The sequence below is a fragment of the Anser brachyrhynchus genome (genome assembly GCF_964034855.1).
Source record: "Anser brachyrhynchus genome assembly, chromosome: 6".
NCBI lineage: Eukaryota > Metazoa > Chordata > Aves > Anseriformes > Anatidae > Anser > Anser brachyrhynchus.
Window position 1 is genome coordinate 29,729,444 of NC_137700.1, and position 21,876 is coordinate 29,751,319.

Below are 21,876 nucleotides of genomic sequence, written 5' to 3' on the forward strand. Positions count from 1 at the left end.
TATAACTCTTTGAGGGGGAATTTAACTTCAAGTTGATTAAAGAAATCTTATTGTCTGTATTCTGTCACGAAGTTCCCTCAGAATCAAAGCAAAGCTGAGGATGAGTTTCATTCCTTAGAAATGATAGTGAAGCAAATTAACTTCACTTAGAATGACTGTCTGTGTATGGGCATATAATGAATATCTATTTAGAATTCCTTTCTCTCTAAAACAGAGCATAAGTGCTTCATAAAAAACTAATCCAGCATTAAAACCAGTAAGCTCCTTCAATAATGATTTGGAAACTCAATTAACACCTGCAAGTTCTTTCATTGACAGTTTGGGAGAAAAAATAATTTAGAATAATGAGTTAATTCTATGTAGGAATACAGAATTTTAAAGATGTGATTTTTATAACTTACAGTCAGGTAGTTATTCCATGATCATAATACATGCAGACCTGAAAAGTACAGATATGTTGAACGACAATTCGACTACTGTACTACCTCTTCTTAATATATTTAGGCCAACCATACAGAGGAAGATTTCCCAGTACGAACAAGAATCAGCATATCAACATTCATTTACTTAAAAATCCATTTCTCACTGAGATGGACTCAAGAGACAACACGTCTTTGAGATACACTTTTAAAATATGACGTAAGAGTGCATGACTACTGTCGCAGTGAGTAACACATGACAGTCTAAAATGGCAGACAAGAATAAAAAATAGCAGTCTCACTCAGCTCTTCTGATATCACAAGTCTTCTTGTCATAAAGTTTTTGTGTTTTTTTGGTTTTGTTTTTGTTTTTAAAAGAAAACAACAGAACAGACAACTCTCTCCTCCTCTCCCATCACCAAATATCTTGCTCTTCCAACACCCTCTGACAACATACATTTTAATGGAGCAGAGAATGATCTCGTGAGAACTGTAATCTCAACAAACTGATGGTCAGTTTAGCTAATTTTCCACTCTCCTTCTCTCACTCTTTCCTACTTCATTCCCTGATCAAAAAAAAAAAAAAAGAAAAAAAAAGAAAAAAAAAGAGAAATTTCAAAAGTTCAAGTAATGGATCAGAGTTAAATAGCTACAGGTGTGCTTACAGGCACCATAAATACATAATATCTCATTTGTGTGTTCACTAATGCTTACACTATTCTGTCCAGAATAACTGTTGCTAACTCAATTCACAGAGAGACCAAGACTCCAGTCTCCAAAATCATGAGACTTTCTTAAAAAATCCATAATTTATTTTTTCTATATATCTTCATGTAGGTGTACATGCATGTGTGCTCCTGGACATAGAAAAATTTTCATGCAGGAGAGAACTGTGGAAGTTAACTTTAATTTTTAAAAACAAGCAAAAAATATATTCTCACATCATTACTTTGTATAGGTGTTTTTAGTGACTACTGCTGTATTACATCAACAACTATTGCAAGACAATATTTTACTTCACAGAATTTATTTATTTATTTATTTTTAAGATTAAGACTGAAATCACGTAACAAAATGAGTAAGAACATGCTATGTGTTTCTGGATTCACCACAAAACAAAACATTTCTCAAGTTCCACAGAATAATAACAGTCAATGGAATAAGGAAATATTGAAACCCTTACCCACCTCCCCGCTCCCCCAAAGAAAAAAAGAAAAAAGAAAAACTTGACAGACTTCCACTAGCATATTTATGCTAGATTCCTTCAGCCAGCTAAACTGAAGATGACCAAAACCCACAAAACCAGCACTCTGCCAATTAAATAATTTCTTCATAGACAACAAATAATAAGGTAACGTTTTCAGTAATATTTTAAATCAAATTTCACTTCCTATATAATGGAGACATTTCTGAAGCCAAAGACAGCTCAACAGCATACCAGTATTTTCATGAATCAACTCATTTGTATAGTAGTTTCTTCATAAGTTACTTCAAAAGAGATATTCTACATAAATCATAACCCTTGGTCTACATTCTGCTTAAAAAGTAGAGATAACATATTCACTACCAAACTGAAAATATGCATTCAATTGCTGACTTCCGCTATACATTCAGTAATAACTATCTAGATGGCTATATAACACATTCTTCTTCACAGTGAGAGTGATGGAGCACTGGAACAGGCTGCCCAGGGAGGTTGTGGAGCCTCCTTCTCTGGAGATATCCAAGGCCCGTCTGTATGCCTACCTGGGCAATCTGCTCTAGGGAACCTGCTTTGGCAGGTGGGTTGGACCCAGCGATCTCTTGAGGTCTGTTCCAACCCCTACAATTCTGTGATTCTGTGATAAAATCTTTGGAAAAACTCCCACAATATAAAGAAGATTGTTTTTCTATGGATTATATATATTATATATACATATATATATATATATATATAAAACAACTCATAGACTCTACCACAAAATCAGGGGAAAAATAAACTGAAAATATTTGATATGTGACCTCAGAAACTGTTTTACTTGCCTTGATTGTTAATTGAAGTTCCAGCCACTGCTTTCGCTATTAAAAAGTGAAATTTTGAAATATCTCTCAATGAGCACCTTAATATCACATGCAGGGTTTGAATCGTCCAACACAAACCTGTCTCACAGTTGTGCCATTGGTTCCTTCCCCCAATTATCATATACAGCTGGAAATTGGAAAGTCACGAAACAATTAGAGTTTCTAGGAGGAGAACCCACATTCAGAAAAAAATTCTAGCCATATCACCTGCTAATCTTCAAAGTAATCTATTTTAGTGAACTCTTTATTGTAATCAAATTATTTTTGATTAAATCAAACTATAACCTTCAAATAATTAACTATAATCGATCTATAACAAACAAAATAAGCCAAGAAGAATCAAACCAACCCAGAAAAAAACAACAACAAAAAGAAGCAGTTATATATATTTCTATAGTTACTAAAATTATCTGTTTAGAAACTGAAAATGTCTTCTCTAATAGCAAAAACAGGCAATGCTCAGCTAAACATGTGGTGAAAAATGTTTTGAGCAATGAATTATAAGTATTTATTGGATGCCGAGGTATGTTCTCTCCGAAGGTTTCAGAATTTCTCAGTGAAAGTTAAGTAAGCATTTAAAAAAAGATTTTAGAAAACAGTAGTTGAAAGTATTGAACTTTGTATTTTACAGAGCTATAAAAATAGAACAGTTTATTAGTATAGTAGCAAAATTAGAGTTCAGGTATAATTTCTCAAAAGTGAATGCACAACCAGGAATTTTGCTAGTACTCTCAGTATTCTACTTCTTCATTATTATCTTCAAGCCACTAAGTTAACTTAAAATATAATCTAACAATTAATGTACTGTGTTATTAACTGTTACAGTGTCAATGTGTTTCTGTTACAAGATTTATCTTAATTAGTATACGAACTATTAAACAGCAGAATGCATATGAGGAAGTCTGGTAACAAAGTTGTTTGTAACAAAGGAACTAATCTTATAATGCCCTTTGGGAAGTCCCAAAGAGAACTTTTCCATAACAAGGTTGGTGCAGAAAATCAGAAGAAAACCTTGTGGATGAGAAAGTGAGAGCATCTTTCTTAGATATATATTGAATGCATACATAAAATCAATATGACTAGTGCCTGTCCAGAAACAGAAGATTGTTTCACAGGAAAGCAAATGTGAGTTGAAATAACAGAATTTTATATCACAAATTGGTAACTTTCCAAGTCCTTTTGTCCTTCTTCATAGGTACACAAGTTAAAAATCCAAACTGTACATGGCATTAACAGAGAACTTAATATCACTTAAAATATATAAGTTTTCAACATAATATATGTATCAGAAACTTCAATACCATAAACAGTGAAATACAGGAAACACATCCAGGTGACTGATGTGATTTGCAGAGTAAGTTTTTATCTGCTGAAGACAGGGCATGATAAGTGAAGAGGGACATGAGCTTGTAATGAAACATTTTAAAGTTTGTTTTATGCAGAAACCACCTAAAAATAGGAAAAATTGATACATTTTTCCTACTTTAAAAGAACCTAATGTGCATTCATTGCATTAGTATATGTTAAACAAATGTAAGAATTGTAGAAACCCTTCTGTGTACCTACTATATTTGACATTGTTGCACATGCATAGATAGTATTTTGGAGCTATTTCATTTTCTGCATGTTTAGAAATAGCGGCATAGCCTTTCACATCATAAAACACCATGGCAGTATGTGCAGAGTAAAGAAAGCATACTGAATGCAGAACACCAAACTATATGTATACTGAAGATGTCATAAGAGACATAAATATATAAAGACATTTTTTGAGAAGGAATAGTAGTAAAAGGTACAGATATGCAAATGTCTGATTTGAGGATTTTGTAAGAAGAAAGATAGGGGCAGTTTGTCTTGTTTGTGTTTGATTTTAAAGTTAAACCCACTTAGCTAATTGAATGACAGACACTTTACTTTTTTCCATAGCTAGTACTCTGTACAATCACTACTCACCTTCAAGCAAATTCATACCTGCACAGAAAATACTAGTTCATATGTTACATGGCTGTAATTCAAAATAAGTGGAAATTCTTCCCCGATCTTTTCTTAGTACTAAATGTTTCCAGTTGGTATAGATTTTATTTTAAAACAATGAAACAATGGCTTTAATAAGAGAACTACCAGCAGTTACTTTTCTGTATCTCCCAGATTTCATGTATAAGAATGCAGAATAATGTAAAAACAATATTTTAAAAAGTAATTATAATGAATGTGATCATTCAGAATATTGAATAAATAGATACTATATGTCTGGGTAGATTCTAAGTCACAATAAAAGTCACTATAGGATAATACTTAAAACTAAATTTTAAAAATAAAAAGTATGTAGAATAAATGTTCAGGAATGGAAGCAGGTTAAATAGAATAAACTTTAAAATCCTGTTACTACATAAAGATATACCTTTGTGACAGTACAAACAAACTGTCCACAAAGTAAGAAGAAACAGACCTAGAATGGTTACTCTAAAATCAATATAAAGAATTTACATCCAAGCAAACTTTCCCATAAGTTCCCAGAGCAAATTCCCAAACCAATATCAATATCCAATATAAGAAAAGCAAAATGCTTTGTGTGCCATAGCACACAAAGGAAAGGGCAGGTGAAAAGGAAAATGGGCAAAAGTAGACAATTACCAAAGCAAAATGAACAGGACAAACTCTGGTGTGTAAAATGAAGTGTCTTGATCTAGATATACAATCATGATCTGTTTTACAATACTTGGAGAAAAGATACTTTGAAACCCAAATAAACTATGATATTATGTCCATCAGAATTGAGCCAAAGCCACGGTAATATGCCATACATGTAAACTGAGAAAATAGCTTTTTTTTTTTTATTTAAAAAGGATAATCTTGTAGTAGTCTGTATCACACAGACATACTCAAAGTTCATCGTATTTGATGAGAGAAGTGCCATGATACTCTCTAAAAAGTGATGTATGCTGGGAAATGAGAGGAAATCATGTTGGAAATGTTGATAACATAATTCATGCTACATGTATGACACTCTAGAAGAAGAAATACAGAATGATCCTAATGATATAGTGTAGCATGATCCAACTGATATATTGTAGGTAATATAGCAGTATTTTGTTGGGTATTTCAGGTTGTATTTTGTAAATAAGTTACATGTGGTTATGCAAAATTGCTATGTGAATCTTCTCTAGAAGAGACTGAAACACATTTGTGCAATCTTTTTAGTGTATAAGTGAATGAAGTAATATCCAGACTAGGGGAACATTTAATCTGACAGACTGGACCAGAAAAACTAGTTAAAAGCAGATAATTCCTGTGAAAGTTGCTGAAAATATTTTCATTTTGCATTACATTTTAATTGAGTTCACAAATTCTACACATTACTTTAAGTGTTAGATTTCCTTATCTGATCTTATTGCCCTGAAAAATTCTGTAGACATGCATTCTGAGCATGGAAAAAAAAAGTATCTTTAATGCATAAGCAACTCAATGAAGTTAGTAACACTAAGAACATGCTTAAATGAAAATACTTTCCTTAAACAGGTTCACAGGTAATTAAAATATATATACATGTCTGTTCATGAAAATATGTAATATAACGAGCTGGAAGAGAAGTTTTTAAATGCTGTCACTGCCGGTACTGTTCAAATCTTACAGTCAAAACTAATTGTTTTGTAGAAGTACCATAGGAAATCATTATGGAATCCATTGTTGGGTAACTGCACATCTAACACTCTGGCTTTGACATTTCCAGTACAAATCGTAATTATTACTTATATAAGACTTAGTTTCTGTATTAATGAGAAAGTTAATTATTGCACAGTATACTAGGCAGCTTCCAAATGGATACAATTAATTATCTATAAAGATTCTGAGAATTTTACATACACTGAATTGCAGTGAAAGGCACTTTCATTATAAAACCTATTAGAAAATAGGTCTTATACAGCTTAAGACTTTTCCCTTCCTCTTTGGGACTTTCTGTGCTAGCCCGAAGTAGTGGCTGGCAGTGGAAATCCTTGCATTAAGATATTTTTGGCAATTCTATTAACTTTTACATATGAACTTACTATAATTTACATATTTTCTGTATGGTCTGACATTCATATTGATTTTATGCAAGAAAACTTTTTTTTTTTACATACTGATTGTATATTTTTCAGTAACTAAAATATTTCTAAAATTGTATAATGTCTGAAAGTGGTATAAGCAAGTGATTGTAGGATTTTCTCAAAGAACTTCAGAATTTTTCTTCACTATTAGCATATCTACTACCAAATATAGTACCAATTTAACCTTTAACATTTTAGCATATGGACATCACCTGTAATGCAATCTGACAAATCAAAAGGCCACTCTGGCTCAGAAAAAATAAAAGAGGTAAACAGAATTGAAAAGTTAAATGGAATGCACGGAACGTATTATGTGGAACTTGAATTTCAGAAATCAGGGATTATATACATACAGGCTATTTTTGCTCCTTTGAATTCAGTCCTGTGTCAGATGAACAACTAAAGAGATAACTTTTTATTTAACAAGTTTTTTTTTTAAACAAGCTATGAAGCTGAAACTGTAAATTACATTAATAAAATTCTTTCCTCAAAGTCCAAGTGTGAATACTGAGTCTACAGTCCCCTATAAACTACATGTTTGACTGTGATAGACAGGAGGCTTAAAAATTCATTTTATGTTGATGACATTTTAGTGAGGTAGAGGAAGGATTAACTGTATAAGTGATCTCTTTACACAGTGGAGGTAATTTACAGGATCAGACTGGAACAGGGATTAGGTCCAGACTACTGGTCTGATGGGAACCAGATGCTGGAATCATATTCAGTGGCACTAAAATTTCATAAGCTGTTCTCATGTTGTCTGAGTTCAAATGTTACAGCAGACCTGTTTGTGTGCCATTGTTGTGATATCCATACAGCACAGTCGGGTCATGGGACAGTGTCTTGGAAGCACTTTGTAACATGATCTTAAACTGGAGTCTCGGGCTGGGAAGACGCTATTAAGCCTACTTAATCAGAGATGGAAATGACCACAGTATCAAAATACAAGCCATTGTATCATAAAACAGGAAGTTATACTGAGCCTTTTTTTTTTTTTTCCATCCAGGAGTCCAGTTGGGCAGTGAAAGCTGTCTACTACTGATGGCAGAAATGGGATTTTAGATCTGCGTCTAAACTCTAAAAGAGGAAGCTTTTGATCTGCAATAGTGATAAATGTTTTTTTTTTTTTCAACTTTTCAGACTGGTTACTGGCTGTATAGCCGAAATTAGGTTTAAAAATAAAAATTTGTGTATCAAACTGAAATAATATTTTGCTTTAGGGTATTTGGAAACACTGCAAGCTAGTCCATAAAAGACCTACCACGTATTTGAACCAGAAGTGGATATATATATATATATACTGAAATAGCTATCTCCTGAACTTCTCAGAATGGTGGACCTCTTTCAGTGCCTTTTAAATTATTTAATTTTCAAAGTTTATTCTTTCCTTTTTTCTTCTTTTTTTAATTTATTATTTATTTTTTTTGGTATTCCTTTTTTTTTTTTTTTTTTTTGTTTCTTTATACCATAATAACCAGATCAGGTTAAACAATGAACAGACAGATACTGACTAAATTTGTATCCATTTGTACCAGTGCCTGAAAATATCACTATGGGCAAACTACAAAAGCATTGATTGTGTTATTAAGAGAGTTTGTGATCATCTATTTCAGTTCTCTCCCGTCAACTGTCCACTAATTGCTTTATGAACTTTTTAAAATTCATTAGTACAATTGGCTATCAAAAGACAGATGGCATAAACAATTGTTTATGCTTAGTGAGCAGATGATTAACAATATTGTACATTTGAAGAGGGCTACAAATTTTACCACAAAACAATGTAAACATTCTCATTTAATAAGCTTTTTAAGGACAACTTTTTATGCTTTTATTAGAAGTAAATTAAAGTTGTAATCACCATTTGTACTTAGTGATTTTCATTAGATTTTTTTTTCTTCTTTATGATTAATCCTGTGCTAAAAAGAGGAAGATTCTAAGAATAAGTTCATCATCTAAAATGACATTCTAAATAGTCAGAGTAATGAGCACTTTAAAATACAGTGACTAAACATTGGAAACCAGCAACTCCCACCTCCATCACAAATTCTCTATTTTCCCAAATTTTGCATAGCACAATCACGTAGGTTTACTGTTTGTCTCCTCTGAGAATATATAGAAATAATTTTGCTTGTGGATGATGATAAAGAATCCTATTTTCTGTTATCATTTACATTTCTACAGATTGTTCTATTAAGCAGAACGAATACAACTCATTTCAGAATGAATTAAAGGAATTCTTAGCTGAAAAGTTTCAGAGAACAACAATGAATAGAAACCCCTTGTTTTTCAGGATTTGGTTAAAGGAATATATTCTGTTTTCACATATCTCATTTAAAACCTGGCACATTTAGTGCTAAAACCTAAAGCCATGTAACTAACATTTAGCTGAATCTCCTGTAATGCGCTGTTACAATATTTACAAATCCACCCACGTGATAACTAGTGATCCACCTAATAACATGACTTCTGTCAGAATATATATCATATAGTTTAAAATTTCTTTGCATGGAAATAAGTTTATTTTCTACATTCTAACTTCTTCCTTTGGGCATGCAGTAGAGTCTCCCTTCAGTACGTTGTATAAACTCAGGTAGGTTCAAAATACAGTAGGAAAGATTTTACTGAGCTGCTTACTAACATTCTGCCAACACTTTAGAATGAGTTTCAAATATATATTCTGCCTTGCTCTGTGTATTTGGCATATGAATGCTGATATGAGAGATGGGAAACTTGTATTTATTCATTTTAAGAGGAGAGAGACACCAGTGCTTGAACATCAAACTTTCAAGAAACGCATTTACTAGAAATGTTGGTACTCAGTTTCTGAAAGAACAATATTGGTACAGATGATAAAGAAAACTTTCCAAATTATGTAATTCCATGTATATTTCTATACTGATTAAGCTATCGCATATATTGCAGAGCATTCCAGGGTTGCTTCTTGCAGAAATCTTCTTTTAGATTTCTGATATTTGGTTTTCATCTTCTGAATGTCAAACTCTCACTCTCCTCTTTTAAGAGAGGACTGACTATTTTATCTTACAGACAGACATGTTAACACTGTCCACAGAGGAAATGAATTACATTGCAGGTAACAAATTTTAACCTATTCTTCCGTTATTCAGATGGCTCTTTTTTAATAGAAGATCCTGAAAGCACAAACTACTATATCACTGCCTAATTTTTACAGAAGATATTAAAATGCAACAGAGAGAAAATAACTTTAATCAAAATACTTTCAAAGTTCAATAAACTGGTAGTATTATCCAGAAAAGTATCATTTTGTCATACTAAGTATTTCAAGAAATAAGCCTATTAAACTGAGATTCAGCTGATGGATAACAAAAAATCAACTCTGCAATACTTAAATTTAATAACATGCTCAGCCAAATGTAAAATTCCATTTCCTGCTAGATCAGAATTTAATTGTTCCACTTCATTATTTGATAATAACAGTACATTCTATTAAAAGGCTTATTTATTATTGTGTTTCTTGGGCTACTACTCAAAAACTGCAATGTAACACTCTCCCTCTGTATAAAGTTCAGAAAATGGAGAATGTAATATTTAGTGGAAGTAAAGATAATTTCCCTAGACTAACAAATTTCTGAAATCTGAAATCCAGAGCACCTAACTAAAACAAATATTCCCGAATTACTTCAAATATGTTGCTTATACATTGAAAAGTTTGCAGAACTGGACCCAGACATGAAAGTACAAGACATGTACTCACTTCTATTCACATCCTGCATTCCTTCATTCTGCCTGATTACATTTGTGGAATATCTGTTAGCACAACAAAATACTCTGCACCCAATACACTAGTTTACGGCTACTTAAATGTTGAAATTATAAAACAGTTTACAACACCAACAACCCATAAAATATATTTGCCAAATCAGTATTCTGCTTAAAGGTTCTGCTTAAAACACATTAAAATACTTAAGTTATATTCACGACTGTACTGACTTACCCTGGTAGAAGAATTCACCAAGGAACTATTCAGATTGCCAGTGTTGCACTTAAAATTTAAATGTTGATCAGAATGGGGATCTGCTTCCCAGCTTCCCAAATCATGCACCAACTTGTCAGAATTTGCAGATATTTTCTGGAAAGCAGTGCAAGTCATTCCTATGAAACTTGATGGCTTGATAATAAAGGCCTCCAGAGCAATATTATGAGATACCTGTCAAGAAAGATGCAGGTATGTTGCTAACTCATTAAGCGTAATTACATTATTATACATGTATTTTGTATTTACTATACATATGTTATAAAGGATTGTGCATGTACATGCTCCCATACATATGCATAAGTGAAAGAAAGAAAATTGAATTTATTTTTAAAAAAATTATCTAGAATTCTACAATAGTACAGAGGGTTTGCTTGAAAATTCCTTAGGAATAAGTAAAAACAGATGACAGGATACCAAGTAAATATACAAAAGGACTTAATTTATCTCTCAATTTGTATCAGTTTTGCAACTGTATCATTATCAGCTTCAACAGACTTAATCCCAATTTAAAGCATATAAATATGATGTGAATTTGCAACTGCAGTAGTAGGAATTATTTAAAAAATGGGCAAGGATGTGCTCTCTGCCTCAGAAATGAAACAGAAACATGCTTAGCTATTTGTTGGATGGACTGATTGATTTCTGATTTTTTTTTTAATTTTTTTGCAGATAATGTTCCATTATCATGTTTGCAGAATACTGTTATAGAATCATAGAATGGCTAGAGTTGGGAGGGATATGGAAGATCATCTAGTTTCTCACACACACACACACACACACATCCACACCCACCCACCCACCCACCCACACTCCACCATAGGCAGGGATGCCACCCACTAGATCAGATTGGTCAGGGCCTCATCCAACCTGGTCTTGAACACCTCCAGGGATGGGGCATCCACAAGCTCTCTGGACAACCTGTTCCAGTGCCTCACCACCCTATATGTGAAGAATTTCCTCCTAACCTCTAATCTAAATCTCCCCTCTTTTAGTTTAAAACCATTCCCCCTTGTCCTGTCATTATCTGATAGAGCAAAAAGTCGCTCTCTATCTTTTTTTATAAGCCCCCTTTAAGTATTCATAGGCTGCAAAAAGGTCACCCCAGAGTTTACTCTTCTGTAGGCCAAACAGCCCCAGCTCTCTCATCCTTTCTTCATAGGAGTGGTGCTCCAGCCCTCTGGTCATCTCTGTGGCCCTCCCCTGGACCCGTTCTAACAGATCAACAACCTTCTTGTGCTTGGGTCCACAGACCTGGACACAGTACTCCAAACAGGGCCTCACATGGGCAGAGCAGAGGGGGAAAATCACCTGCCTCTCCTGCTGGCCACCCCTCTGTTAATGCAGCCCAGGATGCAGTTGGTGTTATGGGCTGCAAGCATGCACTGCTGACTCAGGTTGAGCTTTTCATCCACCAGAACCCCAGAGTCCTTCTCTGCAGGGCTGCTCTCAATGAGTTCTTCTCACAGTCTCTACTCATGGCCAGGACTGCCCCAATGGAGGTGCAGCACCTTGCTCTTAGACTTGTTGAACCTCATTAGGTTCACATGGGCCCACTTTTCAAGCTTGTCCAGGCCCCTTTGGATGGCATCCCTTCCTTCTGTTGTATCAACTGCACCACTCAGGTTGGTGATACATATCACCAGAATCAAGCCACGTGCCTCAGTTAAAACTTCTGTGTGGTGACACATGTTCTTGAACCCTGGCAATAGCCATTTAATTATTCAGAAATTCAAATTTCTGCTGAAGAATGGAAATAGCACTGGTTTCCTACTACACATTTGTGAGATGAAGGTCAATAAGCAAATGTTAGCTAAATAATGTTGTATAGAGGATTCAAGTGATTTCACATGTAAAACTCATTAAAAAAAAAATGAGTAGGAAATTCTTTAAACATAAAACTTTTCACTCCACAAATAATCCTATAAAGGCCTGACAACGTTGAAATATTATGAACACACCATTTTCAGCATATAGAAATGGATAAAACAGAAGGCAAAACAGTGTTCCTTACATAGCACTCTAAAATGAGCTTTAAATTGATATAGATGAACACAGAGAAAAATTATCCATGGAAACAAGCAACAGCCAGAAAGGTACGTGTTAGGAAAAGACACGAGCTAATCTTATATAAGTGTTGCAGATATAGAAAATGCTAATGTGAAGTCCATTTCCTAAATTTCACATAAAAGCACCACACTGCAGAATGGCCAAAGGGTTTCCTTATAGGGGTAAGCTGAGAACAGCACTGAAGAGAGCAAAGTGAAAGCACAAAAACAACCAACCAACCAACCAAAAACTTTGCAATTAGCCTAAAATATTCTGACAGTTTCACCAGGCAGAGAGTAAAATAAAAACTCTTCAGAGGCTGGTTTGAAGACAACTACACACTCCTGACAGGACTACAGAGTTAAGTTTTGTCATCCATGGGAAGGCTTCCTTCTCATATTGCACGTCTGACATAGGCACACACAGAAATATGTGCAGGAGTGAAGAAGCACCTCAGAACAACACATGCACTGTGCCTGCCCGAGCACTGTGGTGACTGTGTCACAGCCTGGCCACCAGCCAGCCATGTTGCCCCAGGCCTGCCACTGACTAGGGACCAGCCTCCTTGCCACAGCCCGGCCTGGCAATCGCCGGGCTGTGACCTGGCCGTTACCATCACCAAGCCTCACAGGGACTAGCAGCGTTGTGCTCCCTGCTTGGCCTCATCAGCACCACTGAAGACATGCTCCTGGGCTGGGGCGACCCTGGCCTGCCCTGCTCCCTGTCTGGGAGCAGTGGCACAGGCCCTGGCTGGCAAGGCCTAGCCCTGCCACCCGCAGGGGAGACCCTGACACCCTGACATAAACTTCTTTTCCACAGGACTTCTCTAAAATTTTAAATACCATACTGAAGAATAGTATTTTGTTTTGTTTTGTTTTTAACTGTTACATGATTATTAAATAAGGCTTTAAGTATGTATGTGCAATATATACCTCTAGAATTTATCTATCAAAGGAGATTTAAGAGGGTGTCAAATTAAATGAGCGTGTCAATCCTGGCATTTTTCTGACCTTGAAATTAGTCATTCCACAACTTTATGGAACTCGAAAACCATTTTTGTCTTTCACAAATGGTAAAGGAATAACAGCAGAAGTTACTCCCAGGTAGCTTTTCAACATACAGGGAACACAGTTGTGCATAGAGATATACAACTGTCACAGCTTATTGAGGTCCATTTTTTTTCAGGAACCTTATTATGAAGTAGTAGCTACTTAAGATTTGGGGGTTTTATAAGACGTTTTCTAAAATAAAGAAAGCAGATGCAATTTCTGCATGCAGTTTGCTGGCTGGCCTCCAGAAGGAACAGAAGTGTTTGATATTTCAGGAGATAACACCAAAAAAAAAAAACTTCACAGCTTTGTTTATTTACAAATTGCGCTCAACCATAAACTAATTCTCCTCAAAAAAAAAAAAAAAAAATATATAGTATGGTGAAAAGGTTAGAGACATAGATCTACATTTCAGTACAGAGAATTACTGTTCACAGTAATGTCAACAACTTCCTGAAGCAATGGCAATAAAAAAATTTGGCAACCTTTGGCATTTGACATTTAAAAGATATCTTCTGTATGAAGCAATAGAGAACCCGTAGCTGTCACATTGCAAAAGACTTCTAAAAGGCAAATCATAAAGGCATCATTCATTAATATAAATAAATATTTCTAGCAAATTTGCTTATTTTATGTATATTATTTTTTAATTATTTTAATAATAATATTTTATTTTTCTTAAAAAAAGAAAACCAAAACAATCCAATATATTTTATTGCTTTATTCTGCAAGTGGAAAGACTGCTTTTCTAGAATTATACAGTGAGGGGACTAAGGCCATTATGCTGTTAAGTTCAGACCATAATTACTTTTTTTTTTTTTTAAATATACCTTATTGCTGTATTTGAAACTAAAACTGAATTCACTTCTACATAGTATCTTCACCTGCATTTCTCAACTGCATAGGACAGTTGAGAAAATAATAAAGGTTGTTTAAAATGAAGGAAGCAGGCAAATGAACCCATGGAGCAATAACACTTTGAAATATTTAACTAAAACTCTGAAAAAATAACTTTCAAGCTTTTGATTTAGATGCATTTCTAACTTTGAGACATTGAAACTGACAGTTTCTCAGTATCTAAATGAGAACCCTTCAGTATCCAAATGACAAATTCATCATGTAAGTCGAGACCAAGGAAAAAGAACAGTTACTTCATACTGCTACAGGTTGCTTCTAAATAACTAAAAACATCTGCAAATTAATAATCTTTATGACAAGGTACACCTTTTTTGAACATTTTCTAAATTATTTAAGTATTGTCTAAACTCCTCTCTGAAAGGCATATTAAAATCTTTAGGTGACAAGGGAGCATGTTTTCTTTTCTCTTATTAAATGTTTCTCACTCAATTTAGCCCTTTCAAAATAAACCCAGATACTACAGTAACAAGAAAAATAGAAACCAAGTGAATACTAAGAACACTAGAAATATGAAGTTGTGAACAGTCTGTTGTAAGAATAGATGCATTAAATCAAATTCAGGAAAACCAATTTTAATACAATTAGTGATATTCAGAAGAAAAAAAAAATCAGTCTTCTGAACAGAATCTAGGAAAAAAAAAGAATCCAAGTGTATCTACATAAATGGACTATCCTGTGTACCTAGTTTATACAGTCTTGCCCTCCTTCTCTGCATACAAGTCAGTAATAAAAACTGTGAAGAAAAATAACATCTGAAAATAAATTTTAACAAAAAATCTTTTAATTTTATGAAATACCTTTGATATAACTTGAATGTTGTTGGTCAGTACTTGATTTGCAATATGTTCCACACATCGTACAATCCTGGTGCAGGCTTTGTCTTCCTTTTGAGCCATCCACAACACATGATCATCAACCAACATTATATTGCTAGCAATTTCAATGAGAGCATCCCCAATCTGAAAGATAAAACAAACAAACAAACAAAAAACAACAGTATTTTCTGCAAAACATAAAAATAGAATATAAGTGCACAAGAGTACAACTGAAAGTGGGCATTGTATTCTTAGTAGCCGTCATTCAAAGATACTTTTGATTCTGTTAAGAAAATTAAATGGACTGAAAAATCAATGCCAATGAAAGAAAAATGCTATTGCCTTCAAAGAAAAGCTTTTTGGTTCAAAATTTTAAAGCTTAACTGCAGGATACACCACAAAAACCAAAGTCTCTCATTGGGTGAATAACGCAATCCCAGAATTATTAACCTCTTTCTTAAACTAAGCAAAACTGGCCATACCCCTCTAAAGAATTGTTTCACGGTTAATAAAAGAACATTTGGCGGGGGGGGGGGGGGGTTGGGGGGGGGGGGGATATATTTGGGAAAAAATGTTATAGACATAGTAGGGTAAATTTGAGATATAACTCAGGTGCTGATATGTCTGTAATTAACTGACAGCAGAATAACATAAATAAACAAAAGGTGAAAAATAAGAAGTGGAAGTTTATATTGTAATTAAATGTATTACTGGAGAATAAAGGCATGACATGAAAAAATACAAAATTTTGGGCTAATACATGTACATCTTCTTGGTAACAAGGCACCTGTAACATCTCACTGGCTAAACGGAATGTATGGGCTTGTAGCTTTGTGTGTTTTGATTCACTCTTGCGACTAACTCCTCTTAGGAGTGACTAACTACTTTTAGGCAAGGATAAATCCTTGCCTTTGCCTGGTGCTATCTTGCAGTTTTTATTACGTATGACTGTGTTTCAAAATGTTGTTAGTATATCACATTTAGAAAGAATAAACATCACGATGAATATTTTTGGTGATGTTTTCACACTGAAGTTAAAATATTTACTTTTTAAAATTTTAAGTTATTTTGAGTGAGATTTCAAAATTAACATTGCCAGTATTTTTGAAGGCTTATGGTTACTTAAGACACAAAGATATAACAAAGATACAAAAGGATATCACAAACCTGAATACAAAGTTATATAACAGCAAAAAATGACCGAGAAATACAGCTTAAAAAAAGCTCAAGAGGTTAAAAAGTCAAACTAACAGAAACAGAAAAATAAGACAAATGTGCAGATAATTCAGTGAGAAGGAAAAAAGAAACTCAGCAATGGTGAAAAGGGTTTAAGGAATGACAGTTTATGAAGTCAGTTCTGCATTTTCAATAAAAAATACATACATTTCACATGAATTTCAAAGAAGAGAGAAGTAATGAGACTGTGTGAAATTTTGTGTGACTATTCCTGAAATATTTAATGTATTTTTGAGAATGTAATTACCAGGTAATTCTAGGTGAATTTGACAATGTGACAAATAGAGTTACTGATACAATGAATAATAATAAAACACATTAAGAGACTGAAATAATTTATGAGAAAAGATTAAAGCGTAGACTAATCAGCTAAGCAATAATTGAGGGCAGAACAATAGACTATAAATATACAAAAGATGAGAAATAAAAAGAGGAAAAATTTATAATTAAATGTGTTATTGGAGTATAAGGTATGACATGAAAAAATACAAAATTTTGGACTAATACATGTATATCTTCCTGGTAATGAGTTGCAATATACTGCAAATATGTCCCCAAAGCAGTTGAAGCTTTCTTGCTTTAGAGGTAAACCACCAGATGGGACAAAGTACAGCTAGCTCTTCTAAAAATGTGTAATCCAGTGCTGGCTAGGAATGGCACTTCCCAGAAAACATGTAAGAAAGCTGTATTGGTTATCTAAATTTGTTTTAAAACTATTCTGATAAATCACAGAAAACCTCCATGTATGTATTTACATTAATTTCTAACGATTTTAGGTAATTGTTATTTGAGCTGTTAGTTCATTCCAAATAACCTACCTTTGTTCATATGTTCCCCTACATTAAATTAATTTTGATCCCATAACTCAAACCTCGTGTGTGAAGTTACTGACACTTGAACTTTACGTGTATGTTTGTACCCTATGATTGAGAGTTAAGAAATGAGTATTAGTTAAGTGCTCAGTGAACAAAGAACCTGCTTAGTGAACTTGAGAGACAGATATACAGTTCAGGTATAAAGGAGAGGACAAGAGAGACAAATGAGGAGAATGATCTAAATTACAAAAACAATATGGGATTATGAAATTAGAAATGTAGAGGTAAGTGGTGGAGATGGAGCTGTTTTAGTACAGAAAACCAGAAACTGAAACCTACTTGAAAATCAACTAAGAGATTAGAGATGATGCTCAGTTTTAATGCATAATGGAATACACCAACTGCTAGTATGTGAAAAGTAAAGAGATTCTATGGATAAATCCAAATATTTCTTTTTGGATGGGAAATTATTTTTATTTTATTTTTATTCAGAAAGCAGTAAGATCTTATCAGGATTTTGAACTAGGAGGTTGAAATAGAGTTGTAGCTTTGAAACAATTCTTGGAGAGCAGTTAGTAAAACATTTTAGGTCTGGTGAATAATGATGAAATTGAAGTTGGAGGCTTTCTCAAATTGGCACTAAAATGTTAACTATTACAATCCCCAAAGCCAGAATAGAATGAACATTGCCAAACCAAAAGAAAACAAATGCTTTAACTATAGCTATCATATGTACAAAAACTACAGGTTATGAAATCTTATGCAAGCAGTTACTCTGACAATTAACAGTAAAAACTATGATGAACATTACTGTTCTCTATAAAAACTTATTTTTCCCATAGGGGTTTGCATAACTCTGATTAGACTTCCCTGTAAAAATGCCATACATTTTGCTAAAATTGTCTGTGGAAATTTGTACTTCAAGACACATTTTCTTCTCTTTACATAAAGTTCTCCATGCTTTCAAAACTCAGTTAGGAAAACTAGAGAAGCATGAGTAACTCCTAGATAAAGGTAAAGAAGTGGCCAGCTTGAGAAGCACCTTGAGTTCATTCTAATATGTTAGTCATGGTGGAAATTAAAACCAAAAAAAAAACTAAAGCCATGGCTTATTGAAAACTGAATTCTATTCCTTAGCAGTAATGCCTCTGTCAATCAGATGAGATGGCTCAGTTGTCTCACATAAAGACACAGCAGTATATGCAAAATGTTTGCAACCAGAATACCAGCGAGCAATTTTAGAAGCTTCAGTGTGTGCCTGCATACATTAAGAATAGGACCATCTGTGAAGACTTCACTTCTAACTTTTTTTCAGCATACAGAAGATATCTTACATCTTCAACTTCATCCACGAAGACAATTAACTTTTCCATTATATAAGCCAAATATATTACATCCATTTTATCCGCAAAGTGGGAAGCACCTCTTGTGTAGGCTGTCAGCTGGCGGGAAAATTCAAGCACAGTCGTCAAATTGATGTGCATCTGAAAATACATGAGAATTGCTAGGTGTAATAAATCAGCTACCTTTGTTCTCCTCTAAAAACTGGAGATCCCATCCATTTGTATAATGCTTTCTATAAATTCACATGGAGTTATATGCATCACTAGTACTATGAACATAAATTTCAGTGAAATATTATATTTCAGCATTACGTCTCAGATTTCATTGTCATCTCCAGACACCACCACATGTCAACAAATATTGAAAATTTTTGCATGTCTGCTTTCTCTGGACTGGAACAAACTGACCTCAAAGTATTATACCAGCCTACAATCTTGCCTTGCCTATATAATTAGATCATTAATGACAACAACAGTGGTATCAGTGAGGGTTCAGTGGTGCATAGTGGGAGAACAAAAGACAATGGTACTACGCTGAAAGAAGAGAAGTTCAGACTGGATATGAGGAAAATCTTTTCTACAGTAAGGATATAGTCAGGCATTGGAATAGGTTGCACCTGAAGGTTGTGCAGCCTCCATCCTCAGAGGTTTTGAAAATCTAAGCAGTTAAAGCCCTGAGAAACCCGACCTAACCTTATAGCTCACCTTGATTTGAGCAGGGGGATTTACTGGAGTGCAGAAACCTTCTCTCCAAATAGAATTATTTTCTTATCCTATAATTCCACTGGATCTCTTAATACAGTAATTATTCCTATTTAAATAGGAATACACTTGAAAACAAACTTCCTGTGGTGGTATCTAGCACTACTAGTTAGGAAAAAATTACAAAGGAAACTGGAAGTGGTAAAAGTTAGTTATAGGTCTATGCCATCCTCCACGCTGTTCACTGTTATGCTCTTTCTTCCTCATGCATTTTCATCAATTTGCTTTTCTATCTCATCCTCTCTTAACCACCACACACCACTGCTGCTCTTTTTTTTTTTTTTTTTTTCCCTTGGAAGATATCAAAATGGCATTCTGAAGTAGCCTTCATTTCTGCAGCTCGTTTGCTCGTTTAAATGTATTATGGGACAACAGCAGTGGGAAAACAAATTCCAGTCAACAGAACTCTGATACAGGACTTCAAGAGAAATTAATGTCTTTCTGGTAAAAATGCAGGAAGGGTAGGCAAAGAAAGAACTGAAATGAAGCACTGATGACCCTGCCAACGTTACTAATGGTCATCTAGTCTCCAGGCACACAGAGGAAAAAAAAAGAAGACATTAAAATAAAAGCAATAAATGCTCTGCACTCGTTCCTATTGCAACCTCAGTTACCAAAAAGCATTGTGTTTCAAAAATAAAAAAAAAAAAAAGAAAAAAAGAAGGCCAGCTACCACAAGCTTGTGTTTCCTTACAAGCTATTCAATAAAATCAGTACAGAAAGGAAGCTCTGCATTTCATAACATTACCTGACTGAAAGCATGAAGAACTTGAGTTACTTCTTGTGAATAAGGACATTCAGAATAGTTTTCTTCATCCCAGCGCCCAGTTCGATTACATTTACGCCATGCCTTAGACTCTTCTGCACCATTGTGAAAGGCAATGGAGTTAAATGAATACTGAAGACAGGGATGGTAAGCAGTTATCCCAGCCAAAGTTTTAGGCCATCTATGAACAGCATGATAATAAAAATAATAATAATAATTAAAAAAAAAACAAAAAAAAAGCAAACAACAGTGTAAATCTTCTTTTCAAAGGCAATTTACAATAGAGCAATAATATGCATGATATTTAAGGAAAAAAAAAAAAGAAAGGCTATTTAAAATTTTACCTCCTTACGTTCTACAATGAATTCCTTTGTTTCCTTGGAAAATGTCAAACTTATACAGGCTCAAGTCTGGCTGGTCACACATTAATTCTGCATTAATTGTAAGAAAGTATTTGGTGTTCAGGGAAAAAAAAAAAAAAAAAAAGGATGCATTTTCCTTACATTCACCTTTGCAGATTGCACAAAGCAGAGCAGAAAGTCCATTAAGCATAGAACAACTATTGCTAATGTTGTAAAAGGTAAAGGCTCAAAATGTAGATGACAATATTACTTTGTATTTTGACCCAATGTCACAAGGCTCTTTTTGCTGCAAAGCCCTGAGAAGCAAAAAATTCTGAATGTATCAGAAACCAATAAACATAATTTGAGTAGAGATTATGTCTTATGAAGGAGCTAGCCCTCAAAAATTAAGTATCTAGGTATACATGATTTATCTACTGTGATGCCAAAACAGACAGTCTTTGAAAATAAACAATAATTCAAGAGAAGCCAGAATTGTTCTATTTATTTCTTGTGTCTACTATACAATACTCTTATTTATATATCTGCTGCATTCTCTTGAACTGCACATCTGGGATCTTTTTTTTTTTTTTTTTTAAAAAAAAAAAAAAAAAGAAAATCCATTATCCATTGCCATTTCCAGGCTAGTATGGACATAGCAGGATGAGGTAATTACAAGAAATCAAACAACAACAGAAGAGTATCATCATCAAGTCAGCATGTCTGGAAAGGATGTGGTTTTGATTTTAATTGCACTGATGTAATGCCTGAAACCAACCAATCAGAAAAAAAAAAAATCTGCCTCACACTGGCACACACCTTGACAATCAAGGTTTGCTCAAACATGCATATAAGTCCCTGTTAGTTATAAGAGGCAAATCCATTTGGACATTGTTACATAATATACAGACAGGTTTGGGGCTAAGTTTACATGTTTTCCTAGTTTCAAAAAAGGAAAGGTAAGAAGAAAAGTATTTTTATGTCATAGCTAACTGTCACTAGAATAATTCATGTGATGTGAAAAGTTGATGCAAAATGGAACATGAAAGGATTGTCACAAAAAATGAAATATGTACAATATTATTATATTCTCCTTTTGACTCTGAGATGAAAAATTATTTCAGTAAAAAAATTAGCATTAATTCAATTGGGCCACACTGAGTAACACCATACCTCAAAAGTAAAATTAAAAGAGGCTATTC

General features: G+C 34.0%; 1 protein-coding gene across 9 annotated transcripts in view; it reads right to left on the reverse strand.

The window, feature by feature from the left end:
* The window catches only part of LOC308196930 (adhesion G protein-coupled receptor A3-like), a 279,343-nt gene that overhangs the window by 115,677 nt on the left and 141,790 nt on the right, over positions 1-21,876 (reverse strand). For 7 of the 9 annotated variants that reach the window (XM_080596685.1, XM_080596690.1, XM_080596691.1 and 4 more), the window contains 4 exons: positions 20,316-20,514; positions 18,797-18,946; positions 15,394-15,555; positions 10,542-10,754 (listed from right to left, as the gene is read on the reverse strand). In XM_080596685.1, coding sequence (XP_080452811.1) covers positions 10,542-10,754; positions 15,394-15,555; positions 18,797-18,946; positions 20,316-20,514 — 724 coding nt within the window. The remainder of the gene's footprint in view (positions 1-10,541; positions 10,755-15,393; positions 15,556-18,796; positions 18,947-20,315; positions 20,515-21,876) is intronic. The other 2 variants (XM_080596686.1, XM_080596687.1) reach the window with 2 other exon arrangements.